Consider the following 17500-nt stretch of genomic DNA (forward strand, 5'->3'; position numbering starts at 1 on the left):
CCAGCAAAATGTGTTAATATAGCATCACAATAATTTTAACCACTTTAACATTTTATACTTTTGCAATATCCTGTACACACTAAAGTTGTGGAAAGTACAAAATGTGCAGGAAATGTTACCCAAAAATGAAAGAGAATAAAAAACTGTACGTACTCAACATTTCACCTGGCAGTGTGATCATTGTTCAGGAATCTGATAGCCTGACAAGGAAAAAAACTCTTTCTGTCACTCTGTAGTGACTTTGTGACATCGCTCATGTGCCTTACTGTAGCGACACAAGCATCCATTGCTGGGATGGCGTGACTCCATTATAATCCTTTTAGCCCGGCTCAAACACCTTTAAAGTGTGTGAGTCCTGCACGGAGGGGAGATGAGACCCCATGGTGCAACACCCTCTGCAGGGCTGGCTGGGCCCAGGAGGAGCTATTCTCATACCAAATGATGATAGCAACACATGGTGGTATAGGGCAGTGGTTCTCAAACCTTTTCATGTGAAGGACCTCCAAACTGTATTTGTATTTGGCCGCAGACCCCCATCTGAAAATATTCTGTGCCAGGGACCCCCATACAAGATTTACGTTTCAATTTTTTGAAAATAGAAATTCTACAAGTGTTGCATCGCGACGCGTTGTGACCTTGTAAATCTGCTATTTTCAAACAGCCTACGTAGGGTTAAAGTACTTAAACTGATTTTGATGCTATATTAACGATCATTTTGCTGGGGTTGCCCTGGGACCCCCTCAAGGACCCCTGAGAGTCCCCGGATCACACTTTGTGTCTGCTCTGTCTGTAGCATAACACAATGTGCCTTGTTGCACTGGTTGACTGCCACTGCTTTGATGTGCTCCGATGTTTTTGTTCTCCTGTGTCGTGTTGGTGAGTGGTTCTGAGTGGGTGTCATTGGGACATTCTGGAACACTGCTCAGCACCCTGGCTATAAAACAGTGTCTATATACTCTTTAATCCCTTGCACACCCACCAGGACAGGGAGTAGGTTTCCCTTATAGTGAAGAACAAAGGAATAGACTGTTATAGATCAAAGTAATAGAAACTAAAATATAATGATAGTGAGACTTTCCCTTCACCAATACCTGGCTTCAGAATCAGACTGTAGGACAGTACAAATCAGACTGTAGGACAGTACAATAAATGTACTTGGATTTGTGATGCTACAATAGCACTTTGTATACATAGAATATACAGTACTGTACTGGCATGAACCTCACAAACAATGTAAAGGGACAGAGCAAGATGTTATGTTAGATAGCACATTGCCAAACTATGGTCAATTCCTCAGCGTTAATTTAATTCTGAGAGTGTAGAAATGAGAGGGAGAGGTCCATTTGGGTCAATTTTTGTTCATGTGGTAGGTTTCTTACTCTAGTGAATTGACCACACTGAATGGCTAAGTCCATTTCCAGGTCAGTGAATTAACTAAAGATTCAATTATTGTTCCATCTTTATCTTATTGTTGGGAAAGAAAGGAAAATGTTGCAGTTTCTAGGTCTAGTGTTTCTATGCATTTTGTTCCCTGGTCTAAAAGTCTTGGTTCTATGTTTCTGTTTGCCCCAGCTGTATCTGATTTGTAATCACCCCTCATGTGTATATCAGTCTTGTTCCCCCCAGTCAGTCCTATAGTATATCCTGTCACTTGTTTTAGTTTGTCATGTTCCTGTTCACTTGTGTCTTGTATTAAAATACCTGAAAATGGGTTTTGAACACCACCCGCATTTGGGTTCTCACCTCACCAGCACGTGACAGTGTGTGTATGTACTCCTTTACACCACTACTCAATGAATTGCACACTGCACACACACTATAGTCATCATAACAGTGTACAGTACATAATATGTGCAGTATAGAACAGCATAAAATCATTATACAGATAAAGCAGTGTTACAGGGATTAGGCTCTGGATATTAGTACTTGCCATTTAATTTGATGGACAGGGGGACACATTAGTTCCCCCATTATCCCTGGAGTCCCTTGTATTTTGGGCATGTCATTATAGGTGACAATTGTCACAAATAGCTCAAGGCCTATATGCTTAATTTACACGTCGTACTCCGGTGTTGCACTACAAAAATAGTAAATCTACAAGTGTATTTGACTGTGTGTGAACCACAGCATATGGCCGAGTTTAAATGTGTTGCATTAGAGTGCATGTGTGCATGCATACTGTATTATTTATTTCTATAACCGCATGTTCACCTCACTGTAATTTATGTGTGTGTGTGTGTGTGTGTGTGTGTGTGTGTGTGTGTGTGTGTGTGTGTGTGTGTGTGTGTGTGTGTGTGTGTGTGTGAGAGCAGCATGATCATGAAGCCTTTGGAAACATCAGATTATCTGCTCTTGATTTCACAACATACGTATTCAGCAGGCATGATTAAACACAAGGTGTTCCTGTACTGTACTGTGCTGTACTGTATATGTAGTGATCATCTCCATGGACTGAGTACAGCCTGATTATGTCGGTTTGCTCACTTAGCTCACAGTTAACCACTTTCAACCTGGCTCATTATGGGCGAATATCTTCGAAAATAGCAGATATACAAGCTCACAACAACACGTCATAATGCGATGTGTTACAAGCTTGTAGTACAGCTAACAATGTTTTTATCGCCGATTGACTAACACCAGTCGTTTAAATCTACACTCCTCAGCGTTTCTCAGGCTCTCTCAGACACAAAATGAGGGCAGATCTCATTTCAATTGTCGTGAGAATGATGCACACGCCTTTTCTCTTTTAATCACTTTGAACCCCTATTTTATTCTTCTTTATGACGGTGTGGTGCAACAATAGTGAAAATAGCAGCTCTACAAGCTCACACTGGGTCACATTCTTTGAAGTTTGATGAAAAGTTATTTTGTTTCGTTTTTGTTTGGGCCTATCATGCCAAAAATAGGTTGAAAGTGGTTAAAAAAGATTAAATACATTTTAACCACTTGAGCCCCAGCATGCCTATTCTGTGGGGGAAATGTACCAGAAATAGCCAATCTACATGGTCATAACCTGTCACAACGCAACACGTTGTGAGCTTGTAGAGCAGCTATTTTGGGGCGAGATTTGGTGTAGACGGAAAAAAGTACAATTGTAACTCAGTTTTACTAAGAATAGAGGGTTTAAGTGGTTAAGGCTGTGGCGTTATTGGTTGTGGAATGCTGGTTAATGGAGTGGTGGGGAGCTCCAGGGCAGTGTTGATTTCGTAGACTAAAACTATGACGAAAAATGTTGGTCCACTACCCTTTTTCACTGACGAAAACTAAATAAAAACTAGACTAAAATGTTTGTGATGGAATAGTGGAGAAGAGATCCAGGAGAACTAAAAGACAAGTCATGTCATGCTTGGTTGTGCTCGGGTGTTGCGCTCTGAAAATAGCCGATCTACAAGCTCGGGTGTTGCGCTCTGAAAATATTTTAGCAATATTCAGCATGCAACCAAGTGTAAAATTAGCCATTACGACGCCATCAAGGCACTGTCAGAATTCATTTTAGTCGATTAAATCAACTGTAGATTTAGTCGACTATAATCTTATGATATTTAGTCAACTAAAACTAGACTAACAGTAAAACATTTCAGATGACTAAAACTAAATGGAATTTGATTCAAAAGACTATGACTAAAACTGAGTTTACACTTGTTCATGGTGAGAGGATACATGCTGCATGCATGGGAGTGTGTGTGTGCAATGTGAGCTGCTGATTGCTTGCTTTCACTGGGTGTGCATTTGTGGTGCACAGTAAAACTCCTGTGTTGAATTTACATAAATGGAACTGTCCATTTTGTGTACATTTTCCCATCAATTTGTACACTTTTTCCAGAGTTAAATAAACTGCTTTATGTGTGTATGTGTGCATGTGGGTTCTTTGCCCGTCATCTCTTGTGCATGTATCTGCTACAGTTGTAAACAGATCCATAAAATCGATTTGTCCAGGCCTGAGATAAACTAAAATGAAGGACATTGTTATTTTGCAACCTACATTTCTTTTTTTGTTTTGTTTTCCTTCTTTCATTTAGGCTTTCATTCTCTCTATACATCACTATTTTCCAACGATAGGAGAAAGGGATACAAAATAGTGAGACTAATGCTGAATTGTTAATGACTACAAAGATTCATCGGGCATTCTGTTCTGAGGACTAATTTAGACTTGTATTCACTGTAAATGTTTAGAGACTCTGATATCCACCATGTAAGGAGAGGCTGTCCAGGCAAGTTGATTGATAATGTTTATATAGATGGAGATCTCTCTCTCCATCTTATATAAACATAAAGACTGAGTGAGGACAGAGTATGATTGTAGGGGATGAACTGAAGGATGGTATCTAATAATAATGGCACGGCTCCCATGTGGATCTTTTGTGTCTGTCATGCAAGTCGTTTTTTTTCTTCTTTTGCATTTATGTCTCAGCACTTTGATTCAAATTGCAGCAAGGCACGCTGTGATGTAGACAAACCAACACTAAAGGCACTGCACCGCCTCTAATAGTTTATAGTTTATTTCTGAGATATCATAATGATGACATCTCAAAATCTGGGCATGTTTCATTTAAAAAAACATAAAACATGTGTGAAAAGTATATGGAGGTACTAAGTTGGCCTTCTGACAGCGCGCACAAGAAATGTGCCATTGATTAGCTCCAAACAAACGCTAGGGTTCATGTGGATAAATACGAAATTAAGCGCTAAATAAGACGACAATCATTAGCAGTGCCACTCAATAATAATAATAATAATAGCTTGAATTTATATAGCGACTTTCATAAACCCAAGGACGCTTTACATCAGAACAATGAACAACTAACAGACAAATGAACAAACAAACAACAAACAACTATATGCCATAAGCCTGAGAGAATAGGTGTCTTTTCAAGGCAGCTTTAAAAGAGTCCAGTGTTGGAGCATGGCGAATCCCTATTGGGATGGAGTTCCACAGGGTGGGGGCTGCCACACTGAAGGCTCTGTCCCCGAAAGTTCGCATGTTTGTGTTGGGGACAGCAAGGAGGTCCAAGTCTGTGGACCGCAGGGTCCGTGACCGGCTCGGTTTATGGAGTAGGCTTGAGAGGTACTGTGGAGCAAGGGCATTTTGACATTTGTAGGTGAGAAGGAGGAGTTTGTAATGGATGCGGAATTGAACAGGAAGCCAGTGCAGTTGTTTACGGGTAGGGGTGATGTGCTGCCAAGGCTTGGTGCGGGTGAGAACTCTGGCAGCTGAATTTTGGACATACTGGAGCCTATCCAGGTATTTGTTTGGGAGCCCAAACAGGACTCCATTGCAGTAGTCCAGACGGGAGGTTACAAATGAATGAATGAGGGTCTCAGCCACAGAATCAGAGAGTGAGGGAGTCCCTCACTCTCTGTCAATTGTCAGTCAATTGTCAGTCAATTGTCTCCAATTATACACAGGCCAACCAACCCCCATGTCAAACTACAGAGAAACCAAACACAGGTTGAAGTATGTCATGGCAGGTTCAAACAGGAACATTGCCAACGGTCCAATTACGCACAGGCGAGCTGCTGTGCCAAGTGCCAACCTAGACAGAAACCAAACACAAACACAACCATACCACTGCCAGAAGAGGGATCTCACCAAAACGTCAGCTATGACGCTCAACCTGACCACAGGGATACAAGTGTCCTCCTTGCATGCTAGGCAATCGTAAAAGAGACACTAATACACCAAAGGGTAACAGGATAGGTGGGCACCAAAACGTTCTGGGCACTAGGGAAAACTGGGCACCTTGGACGAGTGGGCACTAGGGACATGTGGGCACCTGGAAGAGTGGGCACTTAGGGGTGGAGAAGAGTGGGCACTAGGGAAATCTGGGCACCGGGATAACTGGGCACTAGGTAAATGTGGGCACCTGGAAGATTGGGCACAAGGGAAATGTGGGCACTAGGAAGAGTAGGCACTTGGTGCACTGCCTGTGAGATAATACTTTATTAACAATGATGCTAGATGCTAAATGTGTGTCTTGTATGAGAAGACAATGTTTCAGTGGTTGTTCCATTCATGCTTATTCATTCAATGTATTTTCATATACAAATGCTGCGATCAAACCTAATGGCCACCTATTACCTGGCATTGAATCCCGGTGCCCACCTTTCCTGAGCCCACTCTTCCTAGTGCCCAGTCTTCCCAAAAATATGGTTCCCAGATGTCCCTAGTGCCAACCTATCCTGTATGCCACCCAAGTGTACCCAAATCAAACAAATTCTGACTCAAACTAAACTGAATACCAAACGCGAGCCCACACTGTAGCTCGGTAGAGTCTACCATAGTCATTACAAACAATTGCGTTACTATTAAAATAGCAGATGGCTATGCAAGCTGAACAATAACAATAACATTGTCATTGTCAATGCTCACAAGTGCTTTGAAAAATTAGAAATAAAGAGGCAAACAGGACAGCCCCAGCATCAACACTTTTTGTTGCTCAAAGGTCAACACCGGTGATACTGTACCACTGGAGAAACAAAATAACTGTTGGGCTTGAAAGGTCAAGACATTGTTAGCAACAAATTTGGACTTCAGACTGGCCGTCATATTGTCCTTAACTGTTGAAGATCCAACTCGATATAACAGCACTCTGCAATCTGGACCAGCTGGTCTTTTGTGTACTGACAATCATCTCAATCAGACTAGTCATGAGAAACCTACAACATAAAAAGCCAAAGGCAAATACCTACTGAACTAGTGACAGCACAGTGTGCATTGCTAATATACAGTACCCCACTATATAGGCTACTTACACTGGACCCTAGTTTTCGGACTGGTCTGGTTCTGTCAGAATCAGAATGCTGGTGTGTGACATAAGCTACATGCTCCATGCTGTACACAAAGCTATAATAAAATAGGATAAAATCCTGTCTCTCACACTTGTGCCAGTGTGCCAGTGACTACCCTCCCCCGTGCCAGTGGTGGCGCCCATGCCACCATTGTCAGGCATCAACTTGGCAGAAGTTTCTCAATCAGAGCTAAATGAAGCTGTGCATGGTGTGTGACCAGCGGCCACTCATGAAGTGGCAAGATAAATCATCTATTCAACCAGCGTTTAGTCTAAAAGTCTTGCACGCACACACACACCAAGCTAAACGTGTCTATAGTGCTCATATCTTATTTATCGTGGAAAATAGGTGAATATTTAACAAAGGAGAGTCATTAAATACTTAATTGGTCAAGTAATTAGAGGTTGATAGAGGGTGTCGAGTGAATGTATAGCCTCACTTAAACCAGTACAAGTCGTTCTAAGTTACCATGCGGATAATAGATGCATCAACATTCAGCCTTAGCGCCCCAAGCCACATTCATAAAAATACACCAGTGATTTTAACATGCCATGATCATGTCAGATGTAGCAGCAGTAGCTGAATGTACCGTATAACATAACATTATTCTGATAATTATGATGACCTAGTACAGTGGTTCCCAAAGTTTATAGCTCGAAACCCAAAAGAGAAATTCCCCGGGACCCAAACTTGTGAATATAGCAGACGCATTGTGAGCTTGTAGATCGGCTATTTTCACTATTTCTTAAAAGTGTATATATTTATGGAATTTCTTGTTTCTTAGTTTTTTTCCCCATTATGAAGTTGTATACAATTTTGAAATTGTATTTTTATTTCTGAAAATGTTTGATTGTTTGGGAAACACTGATCTACTGTAGATGATCTATGATGATTCCATTGACTGGATCTGAGAAAAGATTTTGTGAAACTAGTTTGTTATTTATTATAGCTGTGAAAGCAAAAACAAATTTCAAAAGTTTTCTTTGCTGTTTTTAATTAAATCATCTCAAATTCATGTCAGAATGTTTGTGGACTGTGTTGTAACACATGCAACTTAATGAGCATGCTGAATTAATATGCCACATACTCAGCACAGCTTTGAGTGTACAAATATAACATATAGGCTACACTATATAGTATGTCATGTTTATACTCAGAATAATAGTTTGTACATGCATACTATTAGTCCTTAGAATACATGACATTTACTGTTGACCACTAGCTTACAGGTTAGTCCATTTTAGCTGATCATTTTGACTTGTTTGCTTGCATGCTCGAATGTGTTGCAGGAATGACAGTGATATTGACCCGTGCTGCTGTCAGATGAGTCATTTTCATTGAAATATTAGTTGTGCATATGGATATACAGTACCATAATGTAATATGAGCCAGTGACAGACCAAGTTCAGGTTTCAAGTTTCCAGAAAAATAAACAGAATCAACACTGAATGAACAGAGGTTTATTAAGAACATAAATTAATCTCTCAAATCAATACATACACAATTTCAATCAAAAAAAGGGCACAATAGAATCAGGTTACCAAAATCAGTTTGTCATAGAAATACCTAACAGACTAACAGAGAACCAAAAGATTCCAGCCACACTTGTAACTAGGAAGAATGTGTTTTCATACGTGGCTTTCATCTGGGTACATGACCCTGATGACGGCCACTTTAGCCAGATACTCACATTTCTGCTTCACCTCCCAATGTATGAATGAACAAACCATTGTAAAGTGCTTTGAATAAGTTTGAGTACTTAGAAACGCGGCATAAAAATGCAATTCATTATAACATGCTGGAGGAAGGAGGCGGAAATGTGCGTATTGGGATTCTGGCCATTGTATTGAAATGCATTGATTTTGTGGTTGGTTCCCTCCTGAATCGAAATTGTGCTGAATCATCAGCTTCAGGTGTAAGCACAGATCTTAGATATAATAGTGTAATCAATTATGGGGGCATACTCTATTTTAAAGCAAATAATGTGTTCCTACACACAATGTCAGCTGTAATAGGGTCAGTAATAGAAAACACCTTGATGCGATGGTCCCAATAAGAATGCCATTAACTTTAGTCCAATGCTGACTGAGATCCCTGTGTCTGTCCGAGTAAAAAATATAAATAAATACAATAATCGTTGAGATGAGGTAGTGTACTGCCCAAAGACGCAACAGAAAAAACAATAATTGAGATGAGGTAGTGTACTGTCCAAAGACAACAAAAAAAACAATAATAATTGAGATGAGGTAGTGTACTGCCCAAAGACACAACAGAAAAAACAATAATTATTGAGATGAGGTAGTGTACTGCCCAAAGACACAACAAAAAAAACAATAATAATTGAGATGAGGTAGTGTACTGCCCAAAGACACAACAAAAAAAACAATAATAATTGAGATGAGGTAGTGTACTGTTCAAAGACACAACATAAAGAATATATATGGTTGAGAAAAGTAGTCAGGTAGTAGTATCAAAAGTCTTAGAAAATCTCAAACACATAAATTCAGTAATTGATTCAGTAATCAGTTACAGTATTGTGCTTATAACTGCACCTTTTATCAGATAATACAATAGCTGCCATACAACGAAGTATGAATGGGGCTTGATTGTCGCACCCTGTGAATTAACCCTATCCCACCAACCAAGTGAAGCCAGGCATTATCACATAATCTTGACATTTTTTATTTATTTATCATCATTACTGCTTATGTTAAAAGTCGCTCTGGATAAGAGCGTCTGCTGAATGCCGAAATTGTAAATTATAGTGGTGGCTCCTTCTTGTGGATGATGCATCCTCATCATCATAGCTTACTCTTAGCCTCAGAGGCAACATGCTCTGGGGGGGCCTTGGTGTACCATTCATACCAGGATCCATCATACACGGACGCTCCGGGGTAGCCACACAGGTGGGCAGCCAGAACCATGTGGCAGGCAGTCACCCCTGAGCCACAGGAACCGCAGACAGGCTTGTTCAGGTCCACCTGATATTTGAGGAAGAACTTTTTGAGGTCCTCTGTTGAAAGCATCATTCCGTCTTCGTCCACGAACCCGAAGAAAGGCATGCATTTGGAGCCAGGTATATGGCCAGGCTGGACACCTAAAAGATCATGAGAAATTGTTGCATTTCCACACAGATCTGTTTATGTTCAATACATTACATGATTTTATATACTGATATGACAAGCCTGGTGTATATAGCACACACACACACACACACACACACACACACACACACACACACACACACACACACACAGCATTGATTCTTAAAGTGGTGTCCGGGGACCCCCAGGGGTCATTGGGGGGGTACCAGGGGGTCCCCAGCAAAATGCTTTAATATAGCGTCAATCATTTTAACCCCTTTATCCATATTTTATACTTTGGCTATTCAAAAATAGCATATCTACAAGCCTATGAGCTTGTAGATCTGCTATTTTTGAAAGATCCCTGGCACTGGGATGGATGGGGGGGGGGGGTCTGCAGCCAAATACATATCATTTTGGGGGTCCTTGACATGAAAAAGTTTGAGAAGCACTGGCATAATGTTGTGTGTGCACACATTTACATACACATACACAAACACATGTGTCCACACACACTTTTTTTTACTTACCGTCTCTTGGTTCTGGATCTCTGCCACGGAATCTACCATATGGCCTCACGTCCACCACCTGGAACTGTTGAGTGGAGATGTTCTCTGTGACATCCTCAAACGTCTTCACCCATGAACGGTTCATCATGGACGCGGTGAACTCAGAGGGCGCAGGTTGGCCGTACACCCCCGTCGTCGGATGTCCTTCTCTGACCCAGTTCCTGAACCCCCCGTCCAGCACCGACACCTGTGGGTGGCCAAACAACCGGAACATCCACCAAACCCGCGTGCTGGAGAACGCCCCGTAGTCGCTGGCATCGTAGACCACTACGTGGGTGTCGTTGCCGATGCCCAGGTTGCCCACGTAGTCCGCGAAGAGGCGCTCGGTCGGCAGCATGTGATCGAACGGCGAGGACCTGTCCGAGCACTCGTCTATGTCAAAGAAGGACGCTCCCGGTACGTGTGTCCGCGCAAACTCCTTCTTACCGTCCCGCTTCATCATGGGCAGATACCACGACGTGTCCAGGATCCGCAGACTCGGACCAACGCGGTTGCTTTTGACCAAGTTTGCAAGCCATTTTGCTGTGATTAGAGCCCTAGTTTGCGCGGCCATGACTTTTGTTTACTACTGGAAATTAGGAGGGGGGGGGGGGGTGGTGGGGCAACCGGCTTCCGTCTTTATATGAGCCCTAGAGCAGTGGTTCTCAAACTGTTTCGTGCCAAGGACCCCCAAATTGATATGTATGTGGCCGTGGACCCCCACTTGAAAATATGATGTGCCAGGGACCCCCAGAAGCAAAGATTTGAGTTAGAAAAATAAATAAAAATATATATACATTATTCAAAAATGTGCACACATTTTCACGATTTTAAAAAAATAGCAGATCTACAAGCTCATAGCGCGGCACCGCGTGCCGCGCTATGCTTGTATTAAGTTGGATATATCTGCTATTTTTGAATAGCCAAAGTATAAAAGGTAAAAATTATTGTGACGCTATATTAACACATTTTGCTGGGGACCCCCTGGAACCCCCCCAAGGACCCCTGGGGGTCCCCGGACCCCACTTTGAGAACCAGCGCCCTAGAGACCAGTGGTGTAATTTAGTAACTGAGTACATTTACTCAAGTACTGTACTTAAGTACGATTTTTTTTTTCTTCTTTTTTTTTTTTACAGTTTTCAGTACTTTTGCTTCTACTCCACTAGTAGGCCTACTACTCTACTCTACTCTACTAATCTCATAGGCAATTTTTGTACTCCCACTAGCCACTACAATTATTTAAAAAACTTTAGGTACTAATTACTTTGTAGATTTTGATTATTATTACAAAATTAACCACTTAACCCTCGTAGGGTCTTCGTGTTTTAGTCACACCCAGGGCCTTCGGGTCACTTTGACCCGAAGGCCCTGTGTGAAAATTTTCATTTTCATGAAAATGAAAATTTTCATTTTCATATCACATGTTTAGTACAGTAAATAAGGCAAATAGAAGAAGTTTCATAGAGAACAAAAAATGTTTACATACTTTTAATTAATGTTGAAAATGTTAAACCGGGTCAAAAGGACCCGAGGACCCTATGAGGGTTAACCACTTCAGCCTTATACATACTTTAGCTATTTTCAAAATATTTTTATACATCGAAAACTTGAAATTGGACTTTCTGTACAATGAGTACTTTTACTTTTGGTACTTGTCAGTATATATTTTTGCCAATACTTTTACACTTCTATTTAAGTACATTTTGAATACCGAAATTTGACTTGTATGTATTTTTACATTGTGGTATTGATACTTTACTTAAGTAAAAATATTTGAGTACTTTTTCCACCACTACTACATAGACATTTTTTTTAAGCCCTGCTCTAGGTGGAGCCGTTGTTCTGTTTTGTTTGACATTTGTGTGTGTGAACATAGAGAGAATACAAGCTCTCAATGCTATAGCCTTAAATATTTTAGATTTTTTTGTTTTAATTAGCCTACTGTTGTTTATTTTGTTTAAGAAAAAAATGCCCAAAATAGGAAAGCCAGGTGTTCAAGATCTACTGATTTCCCTGTTAGGGATTACCATTTAATGTATGCATGCTCATTTTCTCTTCTGTTAGTAGCCTACTCTTCTCTTCTTCGTTCCCACAACATTATGGACATTTTGAAAAAAATAAATAAAAAAATACTGGTAATTTGCATGGATACTTCCTATATTATTACAATATGACTGCGGCCAAACTGGCCATTCAAGCAATGAGCATGTTTCAACCAAATGTAAACTTGCATTTGACCACCAGCACATTGGATTGGATTAAAAACTAGTTTGAACCAGGAGAGGAGCACGGATTACCTTTAGAACATCCACACTATGGTAGGTTTTTATACAGATATGGTTTCATACAAAACAAACAAACAAACAAAACAAACGATTATGTGCTGAGATTCTAATCGACAAAGCAGAATGAAAGTATTCAGGGAATGTTGACCTAAAGGCTAAAGATAGTAGCTAAATGCACATTGCACACTACTCTGAATGCACACAGTAGCTAGCTACTGTGTTTCTGCCAAGATAATTAGATCATTTCAAGATTTGTATTATATTCAGTATGAGTAGGCTACACAAGAGTAAAGTTATTTAGTTTTGGTTCCTCAACATTGTAGTAGCAGGCTAGCAGCAATAACAGCAATAACAAAGATAACATTCTAGGTCAAGGTAGGCTATGTGCAGTCATAGTAAACTTTGAGGTACTGGTTAAAAAAGGTAAAATAATAATAATAAATAAAGGTATAGGCTAGACACTTGAGGTGCTCTGTGGTGCGGTGTGCATGCTACTTCCAAATATCCATCTATGTAAGTGTTGCCCTGCAATATACGGCATGTGTATAAATAAATATCTATTTTACATGTAGGCTAAATTTACACAGTGTGCATTTATTTGTGTGTGCAGTCTTGCAAGGTGCAATGAGTCATGTGCCAGTGTACATAGTGTGTAAATACAAGGTAGTGTGAGTACGACATAATTCTGCCTGCATTAACACTCCTCCTGATCTCTCTCTCTGCCAGGGTTAGTAATACAGACTCCACTATGATGTCTCTTAAGACACCTGCAGAGAAAAATGCCTCATAGTCCCCGATTTAACAACACCAGCAACCTCTGCAATGCGTCCTCCAGGGATTTATACCGCCTCTTAATGGTAATTCTAATCTTCACATTTAACACTTGACAACACTCTGCCAACCTCGGCTGTGGGGGTCTCATCATCCCTAGCATCTGTTCTCTGGAGGCTGATGGTGGATTTTGCCACCAGAGTTTATTCTAATCACTGGCTGAATACCATCTTATATATGGGCATTGTCAGGTCCTAGTTATGACATGTATTGTACAGTAGCACACATTAGTGAAGACTTCCATGCAAAACTCTTGTCTCTGTCTGTCTGTCTGTCTGTCTGTCTGTCTGTCTGTCTGTCTGTCTGTCTGTCTGTCTGTCTGTCTGTCTGTCTGTCTGTCTGTCTGTCTGTGTCTCTGTCTGTCTGTCTGTCTCTGTCTCTCTCTTCTTCAGTTTGATGAATGCAGGGTTGGGGTTTACATCAAGGACCTAATACAATTAAGATTAGTAATTCAATTTGAGTAGCGTTGTGTTATTGCGAAATCTACTGTAACTCACAGAATCCAATACTGTTCTGTTGGGTAATGTACGTACGTTCACAATCAAATGTGAGTTTTACCTAAAGTATGTTCAACTTGAGAAAAGACTTTGGTCCATAAACATTTATCGGTTTGACTTCTAGCTGTGCAGTAAAAACCTACACATTGCTGATACCAGTACTGTGATTAATATGTCATTGGAGGACAGGGCCAAGAGAATTAACTGCCTCTAATGCTAGGGCAGAGCTGTCTTGTTTAATTACTGCTTTATCAATAGCAGTGATCAATCACTTTTACACCTACAGTACATGTGCGCACACACACACACACACACACACACACACACACACACACACACACACACACACACACACACACACACACACACACACACACACACACACACACACACACATACACACACAGGCACACCACAGGTACACCACAGGTATCTGGTGTTTCACTTGCGTAAGCACCAGTCACCCATGTGAATCAATAGGGCATCATTCTAACCCTATTGACGTGCTCATTTAGCAGAGTGCCAGCTAGGATTAGGCTGCTGACTCTGACAGGACTGGCAGACAGTAGTATTCAGTTTTACCATTTGATCTGATTGAACATTTTCGTGGTCATCGTGTCTCTTTCTCAATTCCCACTCCAGTTTCTGCTCACTCTGCTTTCTTCCTGTCACGTTGCTGTCGGGAAGAAAGCTTTTTATCTCCATATTCTAACTTTTTGTGTTTTTTTCCCTGTAAATGAATGCTCTACTTGATCATACTACAAGCTCGAAGTAGATCTGCTATTTAAATTTTTTTTTTTATTCCTGAGCCAATAATTGGAAACCCGTCTCCTACCGACTAATGTATCCGCTAGGAGACACAAAGTAGATTCTTTGTGTCTTCTACCGGAAATATTCCCGGTCATCAAATTATTGGCTTAGGAATGCGACCAAAAGAAAATCCATGAATTCAAGGCTTCATGGGGTGGGGTGTGTAAGTGTAATTGATAGAAAATAAGTAATGTTTTGGGTGAACTACTCCGTTAATGGTTTAATTTTGTGTATACAATACATATTTATTTATTATACATATTTATTATTCTCTCTTATTATTATTTTTTTCTTTCTCAGGGACAGTGCATATTAGTAAACATTACTGTCAGAATTAACTAGTTTTTTCATCCATAGTCTCGGGCCAGTTGCTCCTGCTCTTGTTATCTCTGTTTCTCTCTCTTTGCTCTTGGCCTCTCTCTCTCTCTCTCTCTCTCTCTCTCTCTCTCTCTCTCTCTCTCTCTCTCTCTCTCTCTGGTACCTCTGTTTCTCCATGCTTTTGGTATCTGTCTCTTTAATTGGCATTTCTCTCTCTCCTTGCTCCTGGTACCACTGTTTCTCCATGCTTTTGGTATCTCTCTCTTTAATTGGCGTTTCTCTCTCTCCTTGCTCCTGGTACCACTGTTTCTCCATGCTTTTGGTATCTCTCGGCCATTCTCTGTGGTGTGTGTGCATCCCTTCCTGTCTCAGAGTCCAGTCCGTGTCTATTATTGATGATTATTGATGAGGGCTGATAGGTGGTTATTTAATAGGTACTGTTTAAGCGCTCTGTTTCGTGTTTCTTCTTGACCGGGTGAGGTCACTTGAGGATAAAGCCCCGGTGGGAGCTCAGCCTTTCCTCCTAACTGCTTCACATAAAAGAGAATGAATGATGTACCACCATCAAATACCATCCGACGCAACACATTTAAAACTAGGAAATAACTTGACTTTCTTTTACCCTAAGGTGGATTAGTTTCTTCAGGAATGTACTGCATTTTTTATTCTTAAAGCAGTAGTAAAAAAAAATGACTTGTTTTCCATCAATTACACACCCCATGAAGCATTGAATTCATGGAGATATTTTTGTCGCATTCCTAAGCCAATAATTTGATGACCGGCGATCTCTCTGGTAGGAGACTCAAAGAGTCTCCTTTGAGTCTCCTACCGGATACATGAGCATCTTTCCGCCGGTAATCACGTTATTGGTTTAGGTATAAGACAAAAACAAAACTATAAAACATTTTAATTTAATGCAGAGTAATGTTGTAGGCAGTATATTATAATATTAAGTGAGTGACTGAATGTAGGACGGAGAGAGGGGCAGAGTGAGTGCATTAACAAGAAATACCCAAAATGAGCCACACAGAGAAATCAAGACAGAGAGACAGGTCTCAATAGTAAATTGCCCTCCACTGTGCTTTTTTCTAGTTTGACCACAAGGGGGAGCCCTGGCTCTGCTGTCCTGTTGGAAAGATGGATATGAGCTTGAGAAACGTGTGTGTGTGCGTGTGCACGCACACACACACACGCACGCACGTGCCTGTGTCTGTGCGTGCATAGCATACAAGCCTATAATTATAATGAACGTTTTCAAGAGGAAAGTTGAATGTGTTATTCAAATGGTTGTACTGTTTGAGTCTGAAAGAGAGAGAAAGAGACAGAGAGAGATGAGAGAGAGTGTAATGGGGAATGGGGGAATGAGCCCCAAATGGGTATAATGCACTAACAATTTCATTTTGATAGGGAAAAGGAATTGCTCATTAACAGACACAGCTCCATGTTAACAGACACAGCTCCATGATGTGAGTTGATGAACTCCATTCTTAACCAATATGAGATGCTTTGAGGATCCTTAGTTCAGTCCCTCTCATTTTCCTTGGATTCCTTTTCAAATCCTAGAGCAATAGTCTAATAAATACAGATTTACAGATTACAAAAGGTTATTTTGTATTAGTTTGACTAGATTACAGACAGAACTAAGATGGCTTTTTCAAAGGGGGATATCCATCTCCATCTCTCTGTCCCTCCTTCTCTCTCTCTGTCACGTCCCTCAATGTCAGGGTCCATTTGGGAGTACTCACAGAATCACAAATCGTTGCTGTCGGGCACAAACCTCATATCTCCATATTCTGACCTTTTGTGTTTTTTCGTAGATTAATGCTCTACTTGATCATACTACAGTGTCACACACAAGCATAAAAAATAGCAGATCTACAAGCTCGAAACATATGCGTTCTGAGCTTGTCGATCTGCTATTTATGCTATTTTTTTTATTTGAATCCTTAAAAGTAACAGTAGTAAAAGGACATAGTGAGGTTTTCACCTGACAGAGACGAAACGGATAACTCTATAGTGACCTTAGTCTGGGGTGAACCTTTAGCGGAAATAGCGGATCTAAAAGTGACACGTTGTGAGCTTGTAGATTGGCTTTTTTTTAAGCAAAGATATTTAGTGTAGAGGGGAAAGAAGGAGGGGGCCCAGTATAGACCCCTGGGGGACTCCGGTCAACTAAATATATCGAGTTTAAGTGGTTAACAACTCTCTTTGCAGAGTTCCGTCACACCTGTTTCTTTCATTCTTTCGTTCCTTTAGCCCTCCATCCCTCAAGTCACCTCATCATCGTTTTTAAATAATTTCCTCCAAATTTCTGCCAAGTCATGCTTTAAGAAAGCCAC

General features: G+C 40.7%; 2 protein-coding genes across 2 annotated transcripts in view; one reads left to right on the forward strand and one right to left on the reverse strand.

Moving 5' to 3' along the window:
• The window catches only part of LOC308085783 (voltage-gated potassium channel subunit beta-2-like), a gene marked incomplete at both ends in the record, with an annotated part of 198684 nt that overhangs the window by 1865 nt on the left and 179319 nt on the right, over positions 1-17500 (forward strand). The gene's annotated exons all lie outside the window — the stretch shown is intronic.
• Positions 9591-10994, reverse strand: LOC308086149 (3-mercaptopyruvate sulfurtransferase-like; the record flags this gene model as incomplete). Its single annotated transcript, XM_080429566.1, has 2 exons — positions 9591-9886; positions 10403-10994. The coding sequence occupies 2 exons, from the start codon at positions 10992-10994 to the stop codon at positions 9591-9593; spliced, it is 888 nt and encodes a 295-aa protein (XP_080285692.1).

This window comes from Gymnoscopelus braueri, assembly GCF_963280865.1.
Source record: "Gymnoscopelus braueri genome assembly, chromosome: 5".
NCBI classification, from domain to species: Eukaryota; Metazoa; Chordata; class Actinopteri; order Myctophiformes; family Myctophidae; genus Gymnoscopelus; species Gymnoscopelus braueri.